The sequence below is a fragment of the Porites lutea genome, chromosome 4, assembly GCF_958299795.1.
Source record: "Porites lutea chromosome 4, jaPorLute2.1, whole genome shotgun sequence".
NCBI lineage: Eukaryota > Metazoa > Cnidaria > Anthozoa > Scleractinia > Poritidae > Porites > Porites lutea.
In genome coordinates this window covers 47,244,538-47,264,448 of record NC_133204.1, presented here as the reverse complement: position 1 = coordinate 47,264,448, position 19,911 = coordinate 47,244,538, and the positions used below count along the sequence as shown (strand labels likewise).

Here is a 19,911-nt window from a genome sequence, read left to right as displayed (position 1 = left end):
TAAACTGCATTTAAATTTTTAATTCACGGTACATAGACACTGTCTTTCAGTAGCATACAACATTGTACATCACAGCTACAAAGTAAGTGCGGTCGTAGACAACTCACGTCGCGGTTCTAAAACGAAACGAGCTCCAGCGCAATGCTGCAAGTAAAAAGATGTAACAGAAAATTTCTTTTAAAGAAAATGTGTGAGAATTGGGCAACTTGATCTTGAGTCTTTTCGAAATTATAAGGGCTTCAGCATTTTTCCCCGAAAATCTTAGATGTAATTAATTTAACGTATTACAAAAGTGAGAATTTTTCTGATTCCTCTCTCCATCACATTTTTCAATCCGAGAATTTTAAGTTTCCTTTTTTCACGAAAAATAGCCTAATCGGAGGAATGAAATAAGCTTTGTAAATTGTACATGAATGGATCGGGGAACGGTTTCATCTAGAAATTTTCAGCCCTCAAGCTACAGAAAATTCTAGGCAATATTTGCTTCTCCGAACAGATATTTCACAGAAAACAGCCGTTAGGGTACCCTGAAAACTGGAAAGAAAAAACAGGTTGATCATGTAACACTTCCCCGCCAATTTTTTGATTATCAAGATTTTGCTCAGGAGAACTGAGTATTTTTTTGAAGTATTAACGCAATTCTTGATCGCCACAGGCCCGGAATGCGAGCATAATTTACTTTCGTGCCAGTTTATACATTACCTTGCTGCTATTTTTATTCACAAAAGAGAAAACCGCCCATAGCTACAAATTTACTATTCTCAGCGATTCTGCATCATGTGATAAACTTCTGATGCACTTGACATTACGGACATCATGTGCAAATATAAACCACAAAAAAGCGGACGAAGAGTGCTTGACTGGAGTTCGTCTAGAGGCTGACCACTGGCTGATATTGTTTGTCGTATAAGTAGAAGGGATAAAAAGGGTTTTTTTTCCTGTATAGTTAATTTCTTAGTATGTTAAATTTAGTGATGACTCAGGATCCATAAACTTAGTTGTATAAATGGTATGAAGTGAAGCGCGCGACCTTCGGAGTTGACGAGGAGGGCCGAAGCCGCGAGGGGTATAAGATGGAAACAGCGAGAAACGCTTTTGAATTTTCTCGCCGCTTCGCCGCTCCTTCGTTTGCTTTTTTGCTTGATCGCCAAAAAGTGCCAGCTAAGCACATCTAGGCGATAGCCCTATGACGTTCCATTGGGAAGTTTTTGCTAACCACAATTGCGCTTTTCCGGTTTCGAGAGGCCTGCGCGAGTGTCAAAGAAAGAGGAGAAGTCTGCACGCTGGCTCGTATCCGAGCACGTGTTCACATCAGGCCAAAAACTTCCGGGTCGACTCATTAAAACAGGCTAAAAATCGCACACTCCTCATCAAAGCGAAAAGCGTTTAAAAACCCAAGTGAAGGCATTTTTCACAAGTTATTTGATTCACGAACTAGACATAATACATAACATACAGATTTAACAGACGTAACTGTTCTTCGTTATCAATATATTCATCGGTCCCCTATAGTTTTCTTTCACTTACATTGAATATGTTCCGATCTTCTGTAGTTTCATTTCACTGTTCTTGTTTTACTTTTGCTACACATAATATACACACTACTTGACAACGCCCAGTGATGGCAGAACCGATCATAAATTAAATGAAAGGGAAACTTGCACACTAAGCATACCACATTTTTACACATAAATTGCACAAAAAGAGTTATTCACTAAAGTTAAAATGCCCTGATGAAATGTTTACACTGAAACTCGTTTTCTGGTCTTGTTTGTAGTTAGGAAAAATATCGTACTGTATTTAAATCTGTCGAGGGACGAGAGGAAATGATATATCGCATAAAGAGCCTTGCCATTTGGGCGGTAGTGAACGCATGCATCACGGCACGGCCAAGGTTAGGACGTTGACATTTCAGTCAACCGCTGCATGCTATTGTTTCCTGAGAAACGACTGTACGAAGAGAAGTGGAAACGGTGAAATATTTAATGAGGTCAAGGTTACTGCAATTTTAAATATTCAGAATATTTTACATCATGGTCACGTTTGAACAGCCAACGTTACTTGTCGTCAGTTGGCACTGGACTGAAGTGCAGGTCAAAACCGCACAGCTAAAGATAAATGACACAGGAGTGAGTATTCAGACGATCTATTATCGCTAACAAAAAATGATTATCCACAAGCCACAATCCAACGTTCATTGCAAGATGATCAAAATAACCGGTACAGAAAATGATATGGAAGACGGAACTGAAATGTTATATACAGAAACTAACTGCTTCGTTAAACTGAAACCAAAGGAAGTTGAAAATGTCTTTCACTTGGAAAATGAATCGTCGAATTTATTATGCCAAAATAAGTTCGACATCACTATTCATCCGAATAACACAAAGTTTATTTTCAGCCTTGCGGCTAGTGACGTAGGTCATACATAAATATTGCATACAACCAGGGACTATACATGGCTCCTGGTGTAACCGGTGACAGCCACTGACAGAGCAAAGCATGACAGAGCTATTGTGAGCAAAATCATGGCAGTAGCTGAGAAAACTTTGTATAACTTCTATTTTTCCAAGGGTTGGGTCATGAGAGGGCGTTGAAGGGGCCGGAGCCGGGAGACAAACGGTATCAAGAAAGAATCAAGTTGTGTTCGTCGAAAACCGGAGAAAACTTGTGTTAAGCGAACTTGAATTAAGCGGTTCGTTCCCCTCTATGAAACAGTAACTTAACAAGTCCAGGCCCTAGTTGTTCAAAACGTAGATAACGCTATCCGCTGGATAAATCTCTATCCACTGGATAGCGCAATTAGTTTCTCCAATATTTATACGCTGGATAGTGATTTATCTGCCGCTGGATAGCGCTATCCAACGTTTGAACAACCCGGGCCAGGAAATCAGGTGAAATGACTTCGCTTCATTACTGTAAAATCGACCTAGTAGTAAGCAGTCACCTTAATTAAGCGGTGGCGCTGACCTTTTCCGAGGTCCCAGAGAGTTTTTTTTTTGTCAAAAAGCCGGTACACTTTGAAAAGATGAACTTGATTCCAGTGCAGTAGATACACTGTACCGGCATGGCGTTTAATGGTTTTTTACCTCTTTTCTTTCGTCGGGACTGAGTACTAATCGAATTGCAGAAAAAAAAATACTTGAAGTCAATTTGCGGTCGTGTGATAGATATTTGCTCCGTCTATGGCTTCATTTATCTCCTAGGTTTGTCAAATCTGTATTAAACGGTCAACCTATATTGTACTGTATTAAAACCTGTATGTTGGCCAGTTCAAAGATACACCGCTATGATGACTGTACTGTATTTCTGTGATCAAGTGCCTTTCATTTTCTGGAATTTTCACTTGCGGCGCTGCATTTGCACGCTGGGTACATTAAAGTAAGCATCATAGCTCAAGGAATGAAGTTATCAAAGTTCCAAAACTCCTATCCTACTGCAACTGATTCAAAAGTCCTTAACTGTGACAATTAGCCTAGGCGTCTCCAACTTTATGCCTTCCGATTGTCCCGATTTGCTCTCGTGGTTTGACCTGGTATATCAAAGATTTACTTGAGCCTTCCTCCATACAGCAGTTGACGAAAACTAATGCAAAATCAGCTTCGGTCAAAATGATCTTACAAGCGTAAGCACCATAAGTTTCTCAAGGCCTTCCATCCAAAATGTAATAAAAAGGTCTTAATAATATTGAACGCTTCCGTGCTAAAATGATGTATTGCCGGATCAGAACCACAGCTTCTATACAAATCTGATAATTTCCGTTTTGGCTCTCGAATGCGACAAGATTTAAGTCAAGCTTGCTATTGGTCTTTAAAGACATTCCTCGTTGGATCGTGTTGTCGTTACGGGTTACACGGGCGAGGTACGTTGTCTATTGCTCATTTCGACACTTCCTGAGTTAAAGCTTGAAGTTTCGTGTACACTACAATATTATGTATTTTTGTGTTGTCGCTGGATTATTCTCTCTACATCTTGCGCTGGGTAATGAATTTTCGATTTAGTGTACAATGACGTATTGAATAGTCGGCTGCTGTCAAATAAAGCCTGTAATGGCTTTAATGTCATCGATCCCGCAGTTCACAGGGTAAACAAATTGATTGTTCGAAAGGCAATAACGTTATTCACAGACTTCACAGCATGTAACAGGGTAAAACACAATCCAATTGATAGAGCAACTAGCTTTTTCAATACCTCTCATCCACAGAATTAGTCGACTTGCGGTTTATACATTTCAAATAGCTGGATCAGTCAGATCACTCCTCCTCGGGACTAGTCACATGTGCCGTGTTCAGCCGGGTGAAAGACGGGTACCCAGAACAAGAGAAGTTTGAAGCACGAATCGCCATCAGGAACTTTTCCATCGTAGAGAGCACATACTGTTTAAGTCTGATATTCGGTTCAGTCACCTACTCGTATCCTGCTGTATTATTTTGGTTCCTGAGGTTTTCCTTCAGAAGAATATAAACCTCTGTAACCTCTCCAGCCAAATCGTTTACTTCGGAATTTTTACGTGTTGTTCCAACATAGCGGGCGAAGGTCGAAAGGATCTTTTCTCACTTTTCACCCTACATCATATCATGTTTAAAATATGTTTCTCTTTAGCGTGTATTGGCAAGTTGCTCATTCGATCTGTTGTGGGTTTTACCAGGGAAACGGGCGCTCACGTGACCTAAAAATTAAAAATTAAATCCCACGAAAAATACTTCAAATGTCAAGGCCAAGGTGAAAAATACCTACCTTCTGACCGCCGAGCTTTGCAGGTCTACCATGCGACACGGCTAATATATACCTTGTAAGGAAAAATCGAGATTGCGTGAAATGCTGACAATTTTCTCTGCCTCGACAGGTTCTTTCGAAATCATTTAGACGAGACTGGAGACAAGTCTGATCACAGCAACCTCTAATGACGACAATTAAAGCGACGAAAATTTTATGGCCCCTGCAGTGATTTTTATCCCTCCTCTTGGTTTGTGGCATGCGTTCATCATCAAATTATCGAGGACATTAAGATTTTTACTTGTAGAAAGTCCAGTACAGAACAAAAATAAAAACGTACATTTTTTAGCATTTTGTATAAGAGATCATCTGCCCATCAAAAGACCACGCAAGCCTTTGTTGTCTCTTTATATTAATGCAAGGTCTCGAGAGTCGGTGATGACAGCAATAATAAAAAAAATCTGCACGCTCTTTCCACGCTTCAAGTTCTTTGGTCAAAGTTTTGTACCTTATTAAAATTTCATCACAATTTTTCATCTCTATCTGGAGGATGTTTATATAGTTTTGACTCCCAGCTTTGTTTTCCTGTTTCCTGGGAATAATTTTTTTGTCTCCTGGCCTTTGTTAGATACCGCAACTCATCATATAAGATCAGTTACTTCCCATTTATCTAATCTACAAGAGATATACATAACCGCGTCAAGTCTAAAGGTCTTGGGATAAACTACAAAATAAGAAGAAAAATCGCACGACCTTGGGTACTGATTCTTTTGATAGTACAAGATATAAACAAAAAAAAAGGAATTTTATTGCCGGGCTATTTCAACTATTTTCACAAATTCAATAAAATTATAAACGTTCAAATATCTTGTCAGAAAATTCGTTTATATTAACGGTTTTCTCTATAAATGCGGGTAGCTAGTTTAAAAAAAAGAGGTCTACTTCTTTTTCCATTCAGGTATTAGACAGTCCCTGAGGAGTATTTTTACAAATTTAATATCTCGAACGGCACGGAAAGATCGATAAAAGTACATCATTATGTGGTTTATATTTTACGTATACTGAACTTGCGTAAAGAAGTGGGCGATAAAAGTTCCTGCGTGCGTGCCTCAACAAGCCAAATTAACGTAGGTATCAACTGTTCTGTACCCCGCCCATTTTGGTGAGGATTTCGGACATTTCATGCCAGTCAAAAAAGACCTTTCATCGATTTGACACATCTACAATAATGATTTTCTAAAATAATTATTGCGAGCAACTTTTCATTATTTTCTGTTGAAATACAATACACGCTACAGAAAAGTTAGTTGCTTAATCAAAGGGTAGTACCTTTTAGCTCATCTTACCAAAATTACTTCATATTCTCGTGAAAGATCAGGAAGATGACAGTGTTTTTGTTGGTTTTCCAGTTGCTAAAAAGCTTCCCACGTGGAGTACCAAAGCAACCATGTGAATTTACACGTTAGATTTTGTCGTTTCTGATTGGTCTTTATCTAATATTTTTGTCCCTCGTGATTTTTTCTTTTGTCTTTTGACCAATCAGATCGTTTAGCTTGGCGTGTAATTTCCATGACGTTTGGGCGCGTGACACATATCTTGTTTTCGTTTTGATAATATTTACAATCCGCGTACAGCACATGCAGAGAAAAATTTCTCTCGTGAATATTTCGTTTCTGGCTCGCCAAATCTTCACATTGTGAAACGCCATGAATATCGAACAGCTGTTAGAAGCTGCTAAAATCATCGAGCAAAGAGATGAAGGTAAGGTTTGTTCGTTTTCTGCCAAAATTTCGCGGCACATGTCGTTCTCACGCCCCGCTAATGTCCTCTTTCCGCCCCAAACTACAGCGAAGAAACGAAGCCAGGCGTCTGTCAAACGGGATAAAAAGCAAACGAAACGTTCACCCAGCTACAGGTAAGACTAACACCCTCTCCTTTGAAAGTTTTTGATCAAAAACACTCGTCCAACGCTTTCTGCCACGTTGCATGCGTTACGGTGAAAATTTTGCGCTCGAATTATGGCGCCCAGTGTTTTGTTCGGTGTACCTTATGTACACAGCAGATGTGAAGTACCTTAACGGCTGTTTCTTTCTTCTGAAACATCATGAAAACTCTTCAAAAATTCTCTATGTAAGGGAAATGAAATACGAAAGTAGCAAGTGTTGTCAGTTCCATTCTACAAGGCTGAAATTGATTTTGTGAAATAAGCATATTGTTAGTAACTGAAAACGCTTTCTCCAGCAGTTTTGCTCCTAGGGTATTCCCCCAAGACAGCGTGGGATGTATTTGCAGGGTTCGTTTCGGTCTAAAAATTTCATGTTGATAGACTGTCGTACCTGTAAACCTCTATAATGTCCGTAAAGTGTGGGGTCTGGATTTTCGTGCTAGCGAAGTACCACTCGCGGCTTTTCTTTCTGTCTCTAAAGTTTCATGCATGTTTTATAAACACAACGTTGCCCTCGAGAACTTGTATCTATCTGTTGTCCAGCCTGTGGGAATTGATCAGGTTTTTTCTTGTATTATGTATTTTCTTCCCTCGGAGAATCAATTTTCATAACTCTTTTAGGTGGTTCGTTAACTAATGACAATCTTTCACCTCTTTACTTTCTATATATAACCCACTGTCAATGCTACCAGCCGTACAACACATAACCAGTTGGAGAAAAACCGGTAAGTATGCAGGACCAGCTACATCACCTAGAACGAGCATTAAATCACTAAGCAGTTTATTCAGGAGCTCAAAAGCTTTCAAGGAGGAAGAAACATTTTTTTTGTCAATGTGTGTTTCGGTAGGAGGTTTCCGCTCGACAAATGTTTCGCTCTTTTGCCACGTGGCCCATCAAAACAACAGATTGCACGTGCAAAATACATACCAAGTTGAATACGTATGCACGCGTGAGAAGTGGTTTCTTTATAAACCATAAGTCTAGTCTTTCCAGTGCTAAATCGCTAGGGGAAAAAGAGAATTTTAATTCTTTTCAATGTCACCTTAACTACTGAAATGAATATTTTGATTGAGGTCCAGATGTATTGCACAGATCTTGGGCGCCAAAAATAAAATATCGCGGGTCAGTAATTTTCCTTGTCGTGGATGTTATTGGTGCAGTGCAATTATTTCGCCGGGTACCAGTCGCGAAAATTTTCCGCCTATATCGTCAGGCGAATAAAAGAGTCCATTTAGCGATAATAATCTGTTTCTAATCTTCAAATTGAAAAGGAAATTGTGCTTTAGGCTCTTTATCCTGGAATTAGTCCTTTTTTAAAACTGACCAGCTCGCTGCCCATTCTTTACCCAAAATCACGCCATCCCAATTAATTGAAGAAAAAAAAAATGTATTCTGTCTTGTCTGATGATGGAAGCTCTCGCCTGTGGATGATTTTCCAAGCCATTTGTTTTTAAAAGCCAATAGCAGGTTTCATTAGCCTCAATGTTAAAATATGGTAATGTATTTAGTTTCTTCTCTCCTTATTCCTTCACCAGGCGAGCTCACCTAAGAGATTGTCTAGAACTACTAAAAGAACTTGTTCCTTCGCCACCGGAACATCAAAAAGCTACCACATTAGCATTACTTCAGAGTGCTCAACAATATATTCAGGTAAACATTACACTTCATTTTTTCTTATTTTACATAGTGACTTTGATTCTAAAACTACGATACAATAACTTTTGACATTGAAAAGTTTTTAGTTATTATTTGGCTACTGGTGCAGTAGAATGGAAGAGGGTTATAGGTCCAAACTAGCTATTTGGGTATGCTACAGATTTGCCAAATGCAAATCTGGTATCTTATGTTTTTACCCTATGAATCAAAAGTGTTCAAGCACATGTTTTTTGGAAGTTGGAAATAAAAGCAAAGGCTTGCATGAGAAGAGGAGAAAAAAGTTTAATTGTGATGCAATCAAAATAATTTGTTCAGCTAGCCCTTTTTATATTCCGTAATTTTAAAGAGTTTTTTTTTACAGCCTGATCTGTTTACCAGTAGGGACTTAATATAATTTATGTGAGTTAAATGTGTACAGTTTTTATGCAAATAAGAAATGTTAATGAGTTTTTTCTATGTTGTACTTCAAATATATTTCCTTCATGTGAATTTGTCTCAAGCAGAGCTTAGACGAAAATATCATCTTTTAATTCCTGTGTTGCCATTCTTGTACAATAAGACAAAAATTCCAAGAGGTTTTCACTTATGACTATCCAGTGGCTTTGTTCCATTAATTTTAATTTTTGTAACACGTCTTTTAAAGGCTTTCTACAAGGCTGTCAGTTTAAAAAATTTTCTGTTTTACAGAGAGGAGATTAAAAAAAATTCCACTGGGCAGCACTGGAAACAAAAGACATAACCTTTGTTCTGTATTTACAATGTAAAAGAAGCCGATTGTTAATTACTTTGAATACTGTAGAGAATAGCTGTTCTATATATTTTCTCCTGGGAAAATAATTCTTGTGTTTTGAAGATAAGTGTGACATTTTTTACTGAAAGAATCAGGGCAATTCTGCTTCTGTTTTGGTGTCCAAAGGAAAATCATCTCTCCCTTTAACAAGGCTCAAACTGGTGAAGACATTTTTCTTTTTGAAGATAAAGTTGAGATGCCCCCCCAAAAAGAAAAGTATCCTGCTGACGTTATTTATAGCTGCACTGCTTGCATCTAGTTGTTGGAGCTGCTAATTTGTGAAAAATTACAGGTGCAAAGTTCTTGGAATTGTCATTATAAATTTGGCTTTCAAAATTAATATTGTTGAGCTCAAAGGCAGGTGAAGTCTTCACAGAAAGAAGAAAGGTTTTTTGTTAGCATACAGCTTAATCCAAACAACCATGTACATGTTTGTAACAGAATATTACCTGAAATGTTCTTGTTTTTGGGATGTGAAAAAAATGTTTGATAAATATGATAGCTTGATGGGTGGTGGCTTACGTATTTCATAACAAAGTGATTTGCATGAAAATATTATTACATTGTATGGACATGGAAATTACTTTGATTAATAATAATGTAGTGTTAGCTTCAAACATCAGCTTTGAACTTGGTAATGTTGACGTCCCAAACATTTGTTACATGTATGGCTGTGCTTTTAGCGTGACCTCAGTATCTGCAGCTAACAGATAGGGTTTTGTAATCTGCTTATAATTATGACTTATGTCAAGTATACAGGCATTATTATCTGACTGGTGGATGGCAGTGTTTTTAGTCCTTCTGAAGCTGGCTTTTATCGAGATTAGTCTCAAAAAAATGTCTTTTATTGTTAAACATGGTTACAAAATGATACACTTCTTTGAAATTGGTCTTATAATGCATCAAGTTATTCTTCATCAGTCATGGTTATGCTATGTTTTTTTGGATCATTTTTGCACACAAATTGCACAAAATTGAAATTTCAAGTTGAGGTAAATATAACAGCCTCTCTATTGCAACATGTGGAGGAATACAGTAGAACCCTGTTAATAGAGACACCAAAGGGATTTTCTGAAGTGCCACGAATGTAATTAAGCAGACTTTCGAAGATAAATGTCAAGAACATTAAAATTCTGGTATGTTTTATTTATAGCAAAATCAAGGTATAGGACTGCTAGGACATACATTTTATATAAAAACAAGTTCAAGTAGTAGAACATAATATTTTATATAAAAACAAGTTCAAGTAGTTTGTTGATGCTTTTTGTAGATATTTAGAAAATAATCTTGCATATTCATGTATACCTTAAGTATCCAGTTTAGCTTCAGTTAATTGAAGTACCTTAAAATGTTTTCCTCATGGTCTGTGAATGCTTATGGGCCATTCCAAAGTAATTTAAGCAGAAAATTAAGATAAAAAAATTAAAATTAAAATGGTAGAATGGTGCTACATATGCCGTATCCTTATGTGGATATTCATACAGCCCCATACATTTACTTATGCATCGTTCAACACATTTGAATGGTTGAAAATGCATTGCAACGTTTCTCAATGATTCGTAAGGCGTTTGCAACGTTTGCCATGAATGCGCGCAACTTTGTCAAATGATGAAGAATGATTTTCCAATGTTGTTCAACGCCTTTTTTTTTGCGTGACAATAGAAGTGACCTTTTTACAATGCGCTGCACATCTACCCATGCTCCCTGGGTAAAAGCGTTGCATGACGACTCTAGAGTGCAAAACATAAATCGGCACATTGTGACTAGACATCAACTAGCTTTGTCGATCAAATGGGCGCCTAGTTCGGATGGACCTAAATAGAAAGTATAGTTGTTTTCAGCACTTGGATACAATGTAAATAAAGCCTTTAAAAGCAGTATTGGAAAGTAACATACTTTGAATGAAAAAAAAAGCTTCAAATTACATTGGATAGTATATTTTCACGCTTCGATACTATCACATTATTAGCTAGTCCCAGTAAAATAAATATCCAGCCAAAAACCGACGAGCCATTCAGTTTTTTCTGGTTTGGTTGAAGAAGATTTTGCTAAGACTCACAAGACCTGAGAGATGATTGACAGGAACATCAGAACCTTGATCGTGCTTGGCAGTTGATCAATTTTGATAATAGAAACATCATTTAAGTATAATTTTTAAAGGACAAAAAGTCCAAGAATATTCTGTTTCTTTGTGTGTTGTGAATTGAGTGTTATTTGCCTAGTTGCTTCTAGAAAATGAATACCGTATCCTTTGTGAAACCTGATCCTGTGAACTACTTTGTTGCCTAGCAGGTGACCGAAAGTCTACTCCAAAATTTCATTGCACAATGTTTTCTCTACAAATATCGTGGTTTCTAGGCTTATTTTGAAGATGAGAAGTGAAGATATGCTTCTTGAGAAATTATGTATTTCACCAAGTTTTCATTCGGTTACATGGCAACATTTTTTCAAACTTGAATACGCGCAACTTGTCTCACAAGCTATCAAAGCAGACCCTGAGGCAGCTGAGCATTTCGTTTGTCATCCACGATTATCGACTAACCATCATTGCAATGAACGATTCCAAAAATTGGTTATCTTTGTATGCTGATTGGCTCTGAATTATAAATCTATTGTTACTTACTTTCTACTGGGGCATGCGCAGTAGTCACAAAAAAAACCCAATTAAAATCGTTTTATCCTTTTTCATTTCAAGGCTGTGTTCTAGCAAAAACTGTAGGCTCTGAACATGCATGTATGAAATCCAGGGTGCCCTTTACAGTCTATAAACATGTTATTGATTTTTTGCATAAAACAGGGTCACTGAAATTCACTTTTCAGCTAAAGGTAAACCTAGGTTGTAAGGTCCGTTAATTGAGAGGGTGTGCTAAGTCAGTAGTCGTATTAATAAATCCTAGCCTGATAGTAAATTTGACTTGTAGCACGATACACATGTACATTAGTGGTTCCTCCAATATATTTTCATATATCTTTGCAAGCTAATGACGGATTTTGTTTAAACTTTCTACCTTACTTCAATAAGGATTGTAGTTAAGTGATATGTTAAAAAAATATCATTTGGAAGAACCTAGGAATAAAAAAATCTTGAAAATGAAAGAAAATAGTTACAAATTCAGCGTGTAACGCGTAACAGCTAATTTGCATGAAATAGTTAAAAAAGTAAAATTTCACCCTTAACACTGTCTCATTAAGAAAATTCAACAGAGCAGAAATATTAAATAGGAAAAAAGGACACCATACGCAAAATCACAGTTCTCTGCATTTATTTTTCAAATAACAAGAAATATAATTCTAGGGACGGTTGCCATTAAGTGCCTGTGTAACGCTCAAGGTCCAACAGCGCTCCATGCCTTACAAATATAAGGCTAGCGACTTCCAAACGCACCTACAAAAGAAGATAATTCGTCTGAGTAAAGTTCATAACATTGTTTACAACCGAGTAAGACAGGTTTTAAAGATTACTCACTGCGATGAAGAAATAAAGAATTTTCGTGTTCGGAAACTAAACTGTTGTGTACTTTTGATGTGTGAAATTAAATATTACTTACCCAAAAGAAAACCTGTATCTCAGCCTCTAGTAAACAACGGTCGCTGATGCATGGCTGCAACACAGTTCAGTTACTGGTCTTCAAATCCTGCTAAGGTTTTTAGTCTTCAGTAGGCTTAAAACGAAGAAATTCTACAAATGGTGAATCAGAAACATATTTCCAGTTGAGCGCCATGCTTGTCTAAGCGTAACGATCGAATTACCACCACACTTGCAGCAGAAAACTTCCCAAATGAAACTTGAATTCAAGCCATTTTCCAGCCAAAATCCACAAGAAACATCGAAGGAGTCCTGTGTAACCTCTCCTTAGTATCTGGGGGGTGTTTTATAACAAATCAGGGGCAAAAAGCGGGAAAACATGAGGTAAAAATAGAGTGGACATCACGATTGCGTTACACAATACCAAGAAGAAAAGCCTTTCAAATGCTGAAAAGATGAAAATGTGGAGGGAAGAAAAGATCAAGAAAAAGAAAGAGGCAGACAAAAAGCACTACAAGCTTAATAAATTTGTTGTACTTTAGTGATAATAGTCATGCTAAGCAAGCCAAATAGTCAGATGCCACGCCCAAAAAGGATTCTGGGTAATTTCTAAAATAAGCTGTAGACAAGAATTATACCATGAAAATTTTCCAAATATGTTTGTTTGATGTTAATTACTTAATATCTGGCAAGTACTGTTGGTTTGGGAATATTTTACTCATTTTCATAAAAGTGCCCTATGTTACACTGATGTACATGTGTATCGTGCTACAAGTCAATTGGGCTTATGAAGATTGCCAGAAACTATGTATTAGAGGTCACAAAATGTTATAGACAAAGCCTTGTTTTCACTTTTTGCCTCATTAAAATATTCTTATTTTTACCTGATAAAGCTAATAAAATACAATTTCTGAATATCTGAAAGAAAGTAATGATTGTCATGAAAGATATAAATCATCGTGAATAATATTTATAAAGGGTTTAAGTTTTATCCTTTGTCTCACAATTGTCACTTTGGTATTGATCATGACTTTTTGACCACGCACTGCAGATCTTCATCAGGCGATAGTGTCGATTTACTGAGTCATACTATTTGATTTCAGATGTCTTTGCAATTTTGAGCCTGATAAACCAAATACTTTCGAAGAAATTTTCTTTGTAAAACCCCAAACTTTACAAAGAACGTATGTCAAACATTTTTGCCATTCAGCCATTTCGTAGTTTTGATTGCTGCTAGTGCCATTGTTATTGATTGCAAAGAGCTGAAACTTGCAGAAAGTGCTCACATTAACCAGCTCTTTCAACTTTTGAATGAAATTTGTGCATATGGCAATGTCCTCTATGAGTTTATTTATTTATGCTTATGAGCAAAAATGTAAACAATGACATCAGCAAGGATTTTACTATAACAATCGTGTTTTTGATTCAAACGTTATGAAACATCCTGTCTTTGCTCACTATGTGAAAAAGAAATACATGTATATATTGTTATTGTAGTTATTGCAAGGTGATGCAACTGACATTTTAATGTCCAAGTGATAATGATATAAGTAAATAAGATTTGGTTTTCTTAGGTCTTTGATCTTTTTTTCAGTTATAATCAAGTGATCTGATTTGAACATTTGATTTTAGTTGTTTCGAATGTTGTACTTTTTGCAAAATATTTCTGAATAAGAACAAGTGAAATGAACTTATTTTAAATAGCTTTCTTACGTGATAAACAAGAACTTATTACATGACCAAAATCCTTATTTTGAGTGGTCAGAAATACTTTGAATTACAACCAGTGAATTGACTTATTAATAAGTAGGACATTTTTGTGCTGTTAGTTACAGTGTAACTAGCAACTGCCATAGCAAAATTTTATATGTACAGTGTAGATCCACCATCCATGCTCAGTGGCAGTGTAAAATAAAACTAACCCCCTAAGAGGCCCTGCCAGGGTAAATTCCGACAAGCGACATGGCCCAAAAAGTAACGACAGTGCGTAAAATGAAATCGCGACAAGAGACAACCTCTCCAGCCAAATTGCGATGGTGACGGCAAAGCCGACAATAAGCGACAAGCATTTATAAACACTGCTATAAACACCAACACGAGACGTTTTAAAATTCAGACAGGTGATATGGGACCCCCCCTGTCAGGGCCTCCCTTAACCTCTAAATCTTTGGACGAAATCCTGTGGTGTTATCATCAAATGAAGCCTCTTTGCAGAACCCTTGCTTAGCCGAGTACCATTTATTTCTAAGATTTCACAAGAGAAATTTGATATTTTTGCCAAGTGCTTCTTCAGTCAATTTCCTATGCAGCCATGCATTTTTTGTCTCATCATGCAATGCCCGTCCTCATATTAAATAGGTGCTGAGACCTGTTCACTCACCACATTCCATTCCACACATATAGCTAATTTGACTTAGAACTGCTTTTATTTTCTGGAAGTGATGCACACCAACTTCATGATATGGTGACTCCTGTCTCCAATCTCCTCCTTCAGTCTTGCTGTAAGTGATATTACACATGAGACTGGCAAAGCAATTTCAAAATGTTTGGACTAGCTAGGAAGAACTCAATCCAGTGTCATCTTCACAATCTTATTCCAAACTTCTCAGATAAAATGATAATCAGGAGCTTGCAGATTGTAGCAGCTGTGTTAATTCTAAATGTGCGTAGAGGTTCTGGGAAAGCAATGACTAAGTTTGCCAGATTTCTTGTGTTTGTATCAATACCCTTGAGAATTTGTATCATTCACTGCAGCATAAAGAGCACATTCATTACGGGAAATTCATAATATACATGGCAAAATTAACAAACCCCTCTTTTAATAAGAAACTTTGACAGATGTGGGCAAATAAACATGAAATGAGTGATTTGTTGAAATTAAGAAGCAGTTCTTTTCATTATGCCTTCTTAATGTCTTGTCAAGTTTCTGAAACATGATTGATTTGTCCATTAGACCATAATCACAAAGGGAAAGGAATGTTGTGTGGTTGTCACCAGCTACAGCTTGTGGGGAGTAACATTGCACGAGGACACAAAGAACAGCTGCATATTAGAAGGGGCAGGAGCAACGTGCAGAGAAAGTCGTGTCCAATATCCTGGGGCTAGTGGATTTTGCAATCGGGCTAGTGAATTCTGTTCTTAACTTGCCGGAAGGGCAGGTGGAGGTTGTTGGGGAATTCAAGTTACAGAAGAACTGTAATCAATGCTGCTAATCAAAATTTTTTTTTGGCTAGTTAAAAAGACTCTTGAGATAGTACATACTAGCAACAACTTGCTCAAATGGCAAGCCGTAAAACTGACTTTCTTTGCACCTTGAGGAGTCAACTCATATGCTGCTGTGACAGTATCATGTACCTTTATGATGACTGCTTTTTGAAAACTGTTGAAACAGCAATTTGATCATTACTTATCTGATAATAGTATTGGCAAAACCAACAAATTGTTTTCTTCACTGAAATATACTCAAGGCTGTGCTCTAGCAGAGCTGAGTGGCCCATGGCGCCTAACTTTTGTTCTTGGGCGACTAGAAAATCTTAGCTTTTTCATAGAAATCATAAGGAGGGCACACTGGATTTCACAAGTTCAGAGCACTGGGCTCCTTTCAATTTTTTTCGAACACAGCCTTGATATTGATCCAGTGGATAGTGTTATCGATGCGTTATCCACCTTTCGGACAGCTGGGACCTGCTGGTTAACTTTTACTAATCTCATGTGTCTTTAGGCATTACAAATGTCAGAGAGGGAAGCATTGGATACAAAGAGGAAACTGAATGAGGAGCGTTTTGCACTTCAAAGAAGACTTGCCTCCCTTCAAGGCCGCAGTGACAAATTGATGATGGGTATCAAGAGGCCTCGTCATTCAGAAGGCGAGTCCTCAACCAGCAGTGAAGAAATAGATGTAGAGAATGATGAAGAAACAGGATATGCTAGCAGTGAGTCTGATGACCGCTTTAGTATTGGTAGCAGTACTGGTAGTGATGGTGGATTAAGTGTAAACTCTAGAAGAGTTTTTAAATCTTCCTAATTCTTGGCATGCTACTCAGTGAAATTTTTCATTGTTTCACTGTGCCATACTTGTTGCAACTGGTATTGAATCCATATTAGTTAATTTTTAAGTTGGTTTTAAAAAAAAATTCTCATTAAGGGGTGGGTTTGGGGGGTCAGTCTTATTAGATTTTATTAAAAAGTACAAATTGTCAGCTGCGGGGGAATGTCACAATTTCCTGCTTCTCTGGCAAGATACAGTACACCACTGTGGCAAAATTTTTAGAACTACATGGATTAAAAGGCACTAGTCCTAATCATCTTCATTAAACCTTCTGAAAAGCTTCAATCTGTTCTCACAGAATCTTTAGAATGATTCTTCGTGTGTGTACAAAATTAACATATATCCCTCTGGAGATAAAAAAATTGTCTTCACTATTTGTATCAAAAAGTTACTCTATGACTTGAATACTTGCTTAAGGCTGTTTTTAAATGTCCTTTTACAGGGCCGTACTTTTATTAATGTATCAGCTTAAGCAATATATCTTGCATCAACTAACAACCATCTCATCTTTGAAGACGGGATGTCAAACGTGTGAAAAATAATAATATATCCTGTAAGAGTTGTAAATAAGGGAATTGTGTACAACAGAACTCAGCCATCCAAAATATATTGAAGATCTAATTGATTTGAAAAATCAACTATTCTTGGTTTGCAACCATGTAAAAAGGCGGCCATGTTGAGGGTCAAAACAATAGACTTTTTCTCAAAGAATTTACAGTGATGAGAAAAGAGTTTAGTTCCCAGAGGAGAAAAATACTTTTGTTCTTGACCGCCAACATGGCCATTGTGACTTGTGCAAATCAGCAATACAGAATGACTTAACCACACAGATTTTTTTGCATGTCAGTTGTCAGTCTTTTTTGTCCAAGGCAGTGCTCTATGAAGAAAAAATGAAGGAGCATGCTCTGAGCTCTAAACTTTTGAAATACGTGGTTCTAAGTCCCACTTGGGGGGTCTCAACAAAGGTTTATACGGAGAAGCTCCATTTCGAGGTCCAACCCCTTACCATTTTGTATTCCATTTTTGACGGAAAAGTTACCTGTTTTATGTACTTTCTATTGACAAATAGTACCCTTTTACAAACCATATATGCACTTTAATTCACAAAAACAGAATGTTTTCTCAATTTTTTTCACAGCCATAAAATGCATAGTTTTGCCCTTTTAGACTGAAATGGCAGATTTTGCTGCCTTTCTATATACTTCAACTAGTGAAATTTCTGCCCTTTCATACACCTGGCCCCTGAAAAAGATACTACTTTTCGATGGAGCCTCTCCGTATAGGTTAGAGATCCAGCAAGAGGGAACCAGTCAGTTATATCCACGTGTTGTGTGGACCTCTGCATTCAAACAGTTTTTTCATTATAATGATTCCCCTCGCCCCCACTCTGCGGCCCAGCTTATGAGTTCCAAGATTTTCTAGTTGCCCAGGGACAAAAACTAGTTGGCAGTGGCCACCCGTCAATGCTAGAGCACAGCCTTGTGGGGGAATTGGGCAATAAGCAGGTATTGTAAGATTTTGTCAACTGTCTTAAGCCAGAGCCCTCTGGGACTGGTGCTAAGTGCCCATTTTAGGGGAATAACTGCTTGATAGAAAGTCAAAGAAAGAAATGACACTCGCAGATGAATGGCAGGCAGACCAACTCTAGCCGTCCATTTTAGGGAGGTACCTGTTGAGAGAAAATTGACAGTATTAAGTAGGGGTGTTCTAAAAGTTGGTGTTGTAGTAAGCTGAAGACTTGTGATTGAAAAACGTATCAAAACCAAGATTCTCTGAAAACAGCAGGACTGGAAATGACATAGGTGGCACAATATCTATGACAAACAGTGTGCAAAGAAAGTAGTCTCTTGTAGCCCAGGCCTGGTGGTTTTCCTATTAGGCTAGTGAATTCTGTTCTAAATTTGTCAATGGGCGATTGACGCTTTTCGGGGAATTTAAATTACAGAGGAAATGTACTCAACCGTGTTCATCCAAAAAAATTTTTCGGGCTAGTTGATATGACTTTTTGCCTAGTATGTTTTAGCGACAGCCTGCATGAATGGCAAGCTGTCAACTGACTTTCTTTGCACCCTGAGTGACAAAGATAACTTTTCTGGTCAACTAATCAATCAGGTTGTAACAATTGCGGTTATTAAGGAATGTTTTTATTCTGATTATCATTCCTAAAATTAATTTTTAACTAGCTAGGTATTTTCATTGAAAAACTTACAAAGGCTGGTAACTATGACAAAATATTCTTATTTTCAGTTTGTTATCATGTTTGTAACAAGAGTCGATTTGTTACGCAAAGTTTTCAGACTGTTTGGCTATGTTTATTCACACAATAGTGGATAGTATGAACACCTGTCTGATATGTGATTCTCCATTTGAGAAATTGGTGCAGTGCAGCTTTTACTCTGACACAGAAATTGCACCACCACAAATGTTCTTATTTGTGAACAGAAGTCCTATCCAGTATGATTTTCGTGGCGACATAAAAGCTATGCGGTATTGTGTGAATATAGCCTTAATTCTTAACAAATTTTGCCAGGAGACTACCAGTGTGGTCTTTACCAGTAAAATAATATTATTGTCCACCTTTTCAGTCATGGAGGTCACTGCATAAGGATTATGCTTAAAATCCCTTTGTGGGTTTAGATTTTCTCTTTTTTTCTGTAGATAATAATTGTAAATTTTCCTTACCAGTGTAAATGTCAGGTTCATCACCAAAATATTCTATAAATAATTATTAAATATTTATGATATGGGCTCTTTCAGGGTACCTAATTAATATCTCCTATCCAATCACTTTTTCATCTGTGTATAATCTTGGATGGTAGTGTTTGTATTTTTAATGTGATCTGTAAATAATGTGTATTTTTGAGCAAAAAAAAAGTGTACCTAAAAGATGACATTTTTATAAATTATTATTGCCAGAGTTTCAAGGAATAGCAAATAAACTCGCGTTTGAGCAACTTCAAAAAATATTGACTTGTTTCAGTATTGTTGTGTCTTGTGGATTTCAATATTTTTACTTAAGAGTAACTTGAAAATGTAGAGGGATCGATAGTTTTCATGGTTAGGACGATTTTACCACCAAGCCTCGTTTCCAAATTGTAAATTGGCGACGATTTACGTAAATGAATTTCCTAGGCAACAGAGTTGAATCCCATGCGAAAAGGGTGCAAGTCGACAAACAAAGTTTAGTGGTGAAATTTGCTAATCAGACGTCAACGTGCAATTGTGTTTG

The 19,911-nt window shown here is 37.2% G+C and overlaps 1 protein-coding gene across 1 annotated transcript; it reads left to right on the top strand.

The window, feature by feature from the left end:
- The first annotated feature begins 5,607 nt into the window (after positions 1–5,607).
- Positions 5,608–19,646, top strand: LOC140933846 (max dimerization protein 1-like). Its single transcript, XM_073383510.1, has 5 exons — positions 5,608–6,477; positions 6,565–6,631; positions 7,354–7,386; positions 8,198–8,312; positions 16,356–19,646. The coding sequence occupies exons 1-5, from the start codon at positions 6,423–6,425 to the stop codon at positions 16,656–16,658; spliced, it is 573 nt and encodes a 190-aa protein (XP_073239611.1). The 5' UTR covers positions 5,608–6,422; the 3' UTR covers positions 16,659–19,646.
- Positions 19,647–19,911: the final 265 nt, after the last annotated feature.